General features: G+C 42.3%; 1 protein-coding gene across 1 annotated transcript; it reads right to left on the reverse strand.

The window, feature by feature from the left end:
* Positions 1 to 1565: 1565 nt before the first annotated feature.
* On the reverse strand, positions 1566 to 9779 carry LOC122886642 (Krueppel-like factor 6). Its single transcript, XM_044219073.1, has 4 exons — positions 9431 to 9779; positions 6736 to 7318; positions 5131 to 5254; positions 1566 to 4410 (listed from the first exon to the last, which is right to left on the reverse strand). Exons 1-4 carry the CDS (start codon positions 9530 to 9532, stop codon positions 4359 to 4361), a joined length of 861 nt encoding a protein of 286 aa, XP_044075008.1. The 5' UTR covers positions 9533 to 9779; the 3' UTR covers positions 1566 to 4358.
* Between the last annotated feature and the right edge of the window lie 222 nt (positions 9780 to 10001).

The following is a 10001-nucleotide window of genomic DNA, read 5'->3' on the forward strand; positions in this document are numbered from 1 at the left end:
AATAGAATAATTCCAGTTTGGATCTTATTTTCACAGCTTTGGCCATCATTTCTATCGGTCACGATAACAATGTACTTGATCTCGGAACACAGTGACATCACTACAAAACAAAAAACTGGAGGTGACAGATTTAAACAAGCCAACAGTTTATCCAGATTATCAAAACAATTTTATTAGAATTTAAAACTAAAAATGAGCACATTTAAAATGTCAGTAATAATCCATCATTGCAGGACAACTGCAGTATGTATGACAGGTCAGTAGTCTAAGCAATGATGAGCAGTTTGGGTCAAGATTTTACAGTTTACAGTTTTCTCTTCCAAATAAATTTTGGGGTTTGTTTAAAACCTGTATGATCTGACTGCTTGTGTTTCTGGCTATTCTGTATTGTTCTTATTGTCAACAAATCTCATGAAAAGACCAAAACCAACAATGAATTGTTCCTACTAACAAGTATTGTCTGTATATCCAATCTTGTTCGTATTATCTTATTCTTTCCTCCTGTTTGAGTAACATTTGCTAAAAACTACAGTGTCCAGCTGTTTGGGGAAATTATGGAGCCTTTTCAAAAAATTACACTATATATTTGTGACCTGTTTAGTAGGAATCAATGGGCTTGGGGCTGAGAGCCACAGACACAGTTAAGGAGACTTGGAAAGTATTGAAAGACGGGCTAACACATTGTTGGTCTTGGTCTTTTTTACGACAATGAGACAATATAAAATAACACTGGGCAATGTTATTATTACTGATAGCAATCACGACCAAATCTAGGCAAATAAGACCCAATTTGTAATAAACCAGAATAATGCTTTGAAGGTGGGGTATGCGATTCTAATACAATAAACATTTTTTGTCAAATTCAGCAAATATTGCCTCACGGTCCGCTTGCTGTCCGTTCAGTGTGTGTGCTGAAAAAAAAACAAAACGTGTTTGTACACAGCCCTGGCTCTGTAAATGGGAAATAAAGTGGCTCGGACCGGGCCACACAACATGATTCCAGCCATGATTTGTGCGTCAGGTAACGTTAAATGACTTGCCCACGGACATTTAGCTTCCTTTCTAGTTTGCCAAGATATGCTGCAGTTGTGATGTTAGCTATAGTAGCAGGAGAGTTGTGAGTATCGCTGTCTGGAGCTGGTCTGCTGGCTCTGGGAAACCGTCTCGTCCTCTCTGGCTGTTAGCTTCGCAGCAGCAACTGTAGGGACAGGTAGGTTTGCTAACCCACAACCTAGCTAACGTTAGATACATCACTTGCTGTGTTGTTGTTCGCTCTTTATCATGGTATTGGAATTCTCCAGAATCACATACCCCACTTTTAATGTAAATGTTTTAGAATTACTGATGACTGCCATCTAACTACATGGCCCTGGTTCTAGTCTCTGAATTTCTGCCAGTGTGGTGCAGTTGTGTAGTTGACCCTGACCTTTGACCTCTATGGGGAAAGTTAAAGGGGGTAACAGAGATAATTTGTCCTTTGGGAATCTACTGAACAGCCCATAAACAGAGACTTGACTGTGTCCAGGGAAGGCTGCAGGAGAAAGAAAACAAAAACCACATGTAGATCCAATAAATTCTTTTTATCGATTTTCCAATAAAAAATACATTCATACAGAAACTATTTTACAAAACAATTTCAAATGAAAAAATCTTGTTATGCCATAAAACAAACAAAAATAGAGCCTCGTATTTTATCTCCATGTTTATCCAATAAAGATTCTCTAGCTAAAGATAGGGTGTCTTCGCAGGTCTTTGAAAATTTTAGAGAAAGAAATCACATGGCAAATAAAAAACATATTACTTAGCGGGCACCAGAATGCAAAATTAATTCAAGTGTCCAGAACAATTCACGTCTGAAGTTTTTTTTGTTTTTTGTTTTTTTCTTGAAAGATGATAGGCCACAGGTGTACTGTTTACACAATTGATGCCTTTTTAAACATACGTTCAGTCAAATCAAAAACAAAGATGTTACAGAAGCAAAGGAAGTGTGTCTATTTTACAATAACTTCAGCCTCTTGTCTTAATTGGTTCATCAAACAACACACTGCACTTGTTTTTGGTCCCATACCCTTTCAAAATAGAAGCTACCTTACAAAATTCTCTTAGTTTACTTATCTTTGCATTTTTGACATTTCTCAGTGTATGGACTTTGTTTAATGTTGACCAGGTTCACCTGTACAGTTGTTGAGTTTACCTGTGGGGCTGACTACTGAGTGATAGACATCAACATGTTTTATGACCATTTAAACCAGCCATACGCTTAAAGCAGACAAGTTATTTTTCAACCTTTCCATATGTCTTACTTTTCAACAAAACATATTATCCAGTAAAAACACTGTGGCTCCAAAATGTTTTCTAGAAATAGGGGAAATTGTGATTGAAGGAAGAGAATTTTATCAACCCACAGAGGAGTGCGTTGAAGTCATGTACAGTAACTGAAGTTAAAACATGCATATAGTGAAGTTGGTACAGATATACATCTGAACCTGGTCTCATCTCAGTTCACCTGCAGACACAGACAGAAACCTTTAGACCTGCAGCACAGCTCAGCGGAACTGGTTAGACCGGTTTTAGTCACTGGTTGTTTAAACCAGGACTGAGTAAAGATACTGACTCACCCTGAGGGTGAGACTTACCAAAACATACAACATCAAAACAGACTCATGATTGAGAATGCTGTCATCATTCTAAAGGACACATCCTTTTATTTAAAGACTGTAAGCTTTTGACACATAAACATATATAAATGGCCCAAGCGTGCTGTAAATGTTTTCTTTGCAGTAATTCCTAATTTGTCACAATCTCGGTGGCTGAGCATGCCACATTTCATGAGAACATATTTCCAAGACTCTGTACCTTTGTGCATCCACACCATCTTATACTACATAGTAGTAAACCTTTACAAAACTGAATTGCTTTTCCACAATTCTGTCTCAGACCTGGGTCATTTTGGGGAATATGATTTAGTTTTGATATAGTTATGATATATTCAACAAATAATGCACAGAGATGTAAAAATGGCAGTCATTATGAAGCTGATATATAGTTTTCTAAAATTATTATTCAGGAGTGTAGAGGAGTCTATCGTGAGACAAAAGGGCAAAAGTGCGACTGTATGGATCAAAGCCTTTATAAAGCAATTCAATAACGCACTAGTGCATTCGCAACCCCCATTTGGTGTGTGTGTGTGTGTGTGTGTGTGTGAGTGTGAGAGAGAGAGAGATATCTATTTAACAGGACAAGGCCACTTACATAAGGCATCAGTAAGGTCAACAGTGCATTTACAGATAGAACAAAAGAGAAGAGCAAAAGGGAAGAAAAAGGAACAAAAATCCCATCATCAAGACAGTTGCCAAGCAATAGTGGTATCCCCAACTTATCAAGAAAAAAGAAAAAAAAAAAAAGACTGCCTTATGTGTTTTGTACAATACTATGACATTGAGTAATATGAAGGTAGCTGCTCTCGAATGGAATTTTGTTGTCCTATAAGCAAACAGGTGAGCAACACATCCCCAGATCCCATGCAACTTCTGTTATAACTGTTTGTGTACAACCGTTGTTTTTTTTTTTCTTTTAAGATACAGAGCTTACACAATGGACAACAAAATGAGCTTTATAGCATGTATGTTTTGAGACAGGCTACATAATACATTGCACATTTAATAGCTGCACTAAACAAAACGACCTCCCATGTTTGAATAGGGGGCTGTAGTTCGACCTCCGGGCAGAAAGGGGGCGCTCTCTAACAAATTAGCTCCACCAAACAACCCCTTACTCCCCTCCACAGCCAACAGACTCAAACAGCACAGACAGAAACCTTTTTTTTTGCTTGCATTCATTCTCAGTGAGACCACAGATAACCCCCCAAAACCCCCTCGCATAACATCACCCCCTCCATGTCATTCACTCGCAGTTCCACAATGCAAGCTCCATCCGCTCCATAAAGCCAGCACAGGCATCCAGTCGCAGGCACTCACAGACCCCATGCGCACAGGCAAACACACTGTCATTGGAGGAACGACACCCCCACAGGAGTCCCATAATCCTCCAGGAAAAAAGCATCGAACACCATACAGAAGAGTCTCTTCCCGTCTTCTCCAGCCCAGATTTTTCCAGTTTTTAAAAATTTCCCCTACCGCTCCTCCGTAAAAACCTTTCAAGAGCAATCTCCACAGCGAGGTGTTGGAGGCACTAAGTATGGTGCAAATAATAGCCTGCGTTGCTTCATCTTTTTCCACTGACTGGAACATGGCGGTGCCCCTGTTAACGCTCCCAGGACACACCAGCCTCGCTGATCTCCCACAGGTCAGGACAATCAACCAGAATCATCCCTCAGACCTCTCGACACGGAGGCCATCTTAGATGTGCCTCTTCATGTGCAGTGCCAGGTGGTCAGAACGGGAGAAACACCTGAGAAGGGAAAATAGAGAGAAGATTTAGCTGTTGGATTTACGAACTAAAATGTTAAGAACATTGTTTTCCTATATTCAGATATATACACTTACATTTAATGTTCAAAACCCTTGCTGTCTGATTTCTTTTTGTACTTCTGTGGTCAATGGACCACAGTAAATAAAGTTATTATAACTTAAGCTGCGTGTCGGAAATATGGGAAAACCTCTGAGCGTTCATGCATTATTCCAAGATGGTTAGCCCCATTGCTAGCCTTGTAATCACAGAAGATAATTGTAATTGAGCCTTCTGGCCCAACACCTTCTGGCTCCTACTCATCAACGATCCCCATTCAACCCTTTGCTCATCCATTTGTACTAAACTCTCTTTTCATCCAACCCCCTTGACTGCGACCCTGACCCTCATTCATTCCTCCACCTGACATGTCATTTCGATAAACAAATTTCCTTACATAAGTGGTGGTCTTTGTTAGTGAGTGAGCGCTGAGCACCAAAGGTAAGGAGAAGTGGATTACAGCTTCACTGTGGGAATCTTTTGGAGGAGGCATGAAATCAAACAATAATTCACAGCACTTTTTGCCACAGAAAAAAACTATTGATTTCCTTAGCTGCTTGTAATGTTGACAATCAAAATGTTTTCAGTTTTTGTACCTGCTGAAGGTCACCCAGGTTATGTGTCAGCTATCATGGACATTTACTGGCTTTCCAGCGCTCTCACCTGTCGCAGTGACTGCATTTGAATGGCTTTGCTCCAGTGTGCTTCCTGAAGTGTCTGGTGAGTTCATCGCTTCGTGCAAAGCGCCACTCACAGCCCTCCCATGAACACCTGTAGGGCTTCTCACCTGCGAATATCACCGTGGGAAAAATTGTATTATTATTTTTTTAAGGTGAATGTTTCTCTTGATTTTTTTTTGTGTGTTTATTAATAGTTTATTAATGTAATTTAACGTAAATTATTATTTATTAAAGTAATTACTAAGGTGATTAATTAAGTAATTCAGGAGGTACCTGAGTAGATTTCACATTTAGATTTTGTTATTGTACTACACACGTGAGTAGGTGTATGTGTGTATAGGAATTGTGTGTGTAAGGTTATGGGGGAAGAGAGCAGAGAAGAAAGAGGGGAAAAATAATATTAAGGTGCATTCTTTGTCAAAAGGTGTTTAAAGATTTCAAAAGCTTGGAAAGACACCTTTGTTGAAAGATTTCTGCATATGCTCAGCCACTTTTTGTCCTTGACAAACAGGTTTCTGCAGGTTTCATGAAGAGATCATACTTCAGTACTTCTAGAAATACGTAGCAGCCAGTCTATAGACATGATAGTATTTTGTCAAATAACCTTTCTTATCAATCTTATCTCTTTGTGTCCTTTTAATTATTTGCCCTCTGACAAGTGCCATAATTGTAGTAATTTTGAGCTATCAATCAAAACGTCAGAATATTTGACACTTTTCTCATATATGTAGCCAATATTTACAGTTCTTACTTATCCGAGAGGTTTTACAGTGCTGATTTCAGAGAAATGTGATCCTGTACAAGTAGGTGCTAAGCAAATTGGGATGACTACTGTAAGGAAAACAACCTTGTGCCTTGTGGGTCTTGAGAGCTGTGGTATGCAGCTTTAAGGAGCTGCTTGAGTAGACGGCTTATGTAATGGGGGAGAGCTGCAGGAAAAAATAGAGACTGTTCCTAATGGTCCCAAAGACCATTAACCATGTGGCTAACATAGTCGGCAAAGGATGCTAGGAATGTGACTTTCTCTGCTAATGGGCGGCACAGCTTGGCAGAGGTCAAAGGTGATGAAGGAAACTGCTCACATTTGAACCCCGGGCAAAACACTGCAAATGTCAGATTCCCAGAATTTTTTATTTCTTTTTGGACTGTGAATGCAAACGGGAGAGTTTCTGAGTCTTTTCCCATGGTGAAATCTGAGAACTGTTGATTTGTTTTCAGGATCCACATCCTCTGGGTGCTGCTTGGCCACAAAAGAGCATCCCTCCCCCTTCCGTCTCTCGCTCTCTGTCTCCCTTCCCCCTGCATGAAGTCACGTTCCTCTGTGTGAATTAGGTCACAGTTGAGGGCATTCCTCCTGACGAACTATGCAAAGTATGTGGGAGCGTTTAAGCACTTTGAGCAAGAAATCAAGACCTAAGTTCAGTTTTCACTCTTCAGATGAGTTGATTAAGTTTTACTTTGCAAAAGGTGGTGTAAAAACATGATGTCATAGCCTGTCAGGACAGTACCCCCTCCCCAGTGAGTTTGCACTCTTGGCATTTGCATGACAGCGATAAAAACATCTCATCTAATTGTCAAGCATATTTACCTGTGTGCGTGCGCTGATGTGCCTTGAGGTGTGAGCTCTTGGTGTACACCTTCCTGCATCCGTTGAAGTGACACCTGTGCACTCGCCTCCTGCCGTCAGGCGACGCCTCCCCGCTGGTCAGCCCCGACCTCTCCAGGGTCCTCTCCGTGCCCCCAGTCCTTATTTTCCCAGGTGAGTGCAGCACAGTCTGTATCCCACTCAACACCTGGGCGACAGAGCCTTCCTTGCCCAGCTCAGGCGAGGACGGCGGCGTGCTGATGATGGTGGAGCCCAGGTCTTCGCCACTGTCTTCCAGAATGTCAGTCAAAGAGCTGGAGGAGAAGTCGAGAGTAGGGGAGAGCTCCTCAGAGCTGTCTGAGGCCTCGCTGCTGGCGTCGGAGTTGAAGCCGCCGGCGTCGAGGTGCTGGCTGTCCTGATTGTCTTCCTCCTCCTTGATGTGGGAGATCTTTGGGTCCGGCTCATTTGACTTGTCCCCGCAGGCCAGCATCAGCTTGCTCCACAGGTCCTCTTGGCTCTCAAATTTGAGGTCAGTGGCTGAGACGTAGGGCTCGCTCTGGAGGTACCTCTCCAGCTCGAGGCATGTCTGTGTGGAGGGAAAACGAGATAGCAGTGAGCTCACGGTTGCACAGAGCCTGAGGCCTGTGACACAACGCGTCACCTGGAAAGTCCCCAAAACACCAAACAAAGTGATTTGTTTTCATGGGAAACACAAACTCTGGTTCTTCTATACACTGTGTTTATTCTTAGCAGGAGAGAGAAATGCTGTGACACTGTAACACCACTAGCCATACTTCCTTCTTGCCTGCAGGAACGAAGCAAGACACAATGTCCTATGCAGAGGATAGTCAAGTACGTTCTAAGGGTGCCCTCTGAGGCCATATCAGGGAAGATTACAAGCACCACATTTCCTTCTGAGAGCATGCAAGAACAAGGTGCTCTTAGCCGCGAATGGTTGTGTGCGAGTGCGTGTAGGTGTGTGTTGGGGTTGGTCATGAAATTTACATATGCTACAGAACCCCCCATTGGATTAGGGAAGTGCTTGTAGATCTTTTAAATCTATCAATTATTAATCATAATGTGGATTTAATAATGCATTTGGAGGCATCGCTAGAAATAACATAGCACACCAGGGACCGAGAGGAGGGAGGTCTGGTTCACGGGGGTTCATAAAAAGCCTGGCATGAATACTGCAAGAGCCGCTGTGGATTGTGGGCTTATTTTCTTTGAAAAGGAAGTGAGAGAGCACTTCCTCAACCCACTGCAGTCAGCCAGCACAGGCCAGATATGAGGGCCGCTAACAGGCCTGTGCGGTATCCTAATTAAGCAGATTTAAATTTACAGCTGAATTTTATTATAACAGAACTGAATAGACTCGTGGTACCCCCAGCTTGGGGTCACACGATATATCTGAAGGGTTGAGATGATTAACTAGTTAGGTAAGAGGGGAAAAAAATTATCTCCTACACAAAATAATATATTTTTTCAGACTTTTCCTGGCTTTTCTTACACCTAAAAGAGTTGTACCTCTACAGGCCAGAACTAAAAATATTAAAATGAGACTCTCTGAGAAGGGGATATCCCTCTGAGCTCACAGGCATATGCAACATAGAGCATGCATGCAGAGCTACATCAGTGGATTATTTCAATACAAGTGTGCAGCCTCAGAGGTAGCCTTATATAGAAACACTACATTAAAATAACAGGAGAAGGACAAGCATCAACACCATTTTACAAATCTTATAGCAATACCATAATGGATGAAAAATGTCCATAAAGCATGGTAAGGTGTCAATACTGCTAACAGGAATATTGTGGGGACATCGTAGTAATTTGGTAATGAGACAGGATGCATTCAAGACAAATGTTTCTCCTCAGCAGTGCAGTATAAAACTCCCATGTTCTGTTATCCAGGGGCCGCTTTGTCGAGCCATATTGGAAGAGAAATCAGTCTCTCTCTTTCTCTGTCAGTCTGCCACTCTCTCATCTGTGTGTGTGTGTGAGAGAGTGTGTGTGTGACAGCGAGCAAGAGCGAGAGGCAGAGGCAGAGAGAGAGTGGAAAGAGTAGGAGGAGATATAGCCTACGCGCAAAGACGCACGGCTCGCCATTCAGTCGCTAAATCTGTAACACAGCGTGTTTTTATTTTATCACAAGCCGATGTGCCTCTACAACCTGCAAGCATGAGAGGAAAATATCTGCAACAGTATAAGGACAGCGAACCTCACCGGAAAAACAACTATAAGCATGCTAAAACACAAAAAACACAGTAAACAAGTCACTTCAGAATTATAATGGGAATATTATAGTAATATTTAGGGAACTCAAAATAATCCCATAAAGTAGGGTATAACAAGGTACCTAAAAAGTCCATATTTTGTACCACAGGCACACTATTAGAGCATATGGTAATATCATAGGAATATTAAAGAGATCTGTAATTAAGGGAACTTGCATCACTTCCCCTATAAACGCATGCAAGGCGACTTTTTACAGGGGAATTGATATTAACTGTTGCACTAAATCAAACGTGGTGCTACATAAACAACTTTGACATTTGCACGTCCACACGGGGCTGTCATTTGAAAGCAAGTTTCCCGGAATTACCCAAATTCCTTGCACTTCTATGAAAAACAATCGCACATGAGCACGGAACGAGCTGTCAAGCTGTGTGTTTACACGGAGGGAATAACTCGTTACCTGCTGCCAGTACTCTTCCAGAGATGGTAAAGCCGAAAAGTATCCGGTGTCGTGCACAATTTGGAGCTCCTGGAAGATGCTACACATAGGGATGACATCCATTTCCCTCCTAAGATGCAGCCACAAGTAGACGCGAATTCAAGCTTGTAGGGAAAACGAAGCCTGTTGTGTTCAGAGAGACGCTGGAGTCTCGGCTGTATTTGCATGTATGATCGTCTGGAGTCGTGCGCTTCCAGTGGAGGTTTTGAGCGTGTGACGCACCGACAGCGAACAACACTGAACTCTCCAAAAGTCCGTCAGCGCACTGTAAACTTCCCCCCCGATTCAAAATTACAGACAAACCCACCCCCATGTGATTACATTACGTTTCGGCACGTCAACCAATGGACTCGCAGGAGCGTACCACCCGCCTACCAGACCACCCCTGGCCAATGCTGAGCCAGAGCCGACTCATCCTGTCTGTTGTGGTTGGCGCGCGGTCCGAAGCGTCTCCTGCTCCCATTGGGCTAAATTAGCGCTATTTTTAGAGCGCTATATAACCCGGACTGCTCTCGTACCAAAACGAGGAAGT

This window comes from Siniperca chuatsi, linkage group LG13 (assembly GCF_020085105.1).
Source record: "Siniperca chuatsi isolate FFG_IHB_CAS linkage group LG13, ASM2008510v1, whole genome shotgun sequence".
Classification (NCBI taxonomy): Eukaryota; Metazoa; Chordata; class Actinopteri; order Centrarchiformes; family Sinipercidae; genus Siniperca; species Siniperca chuatsi.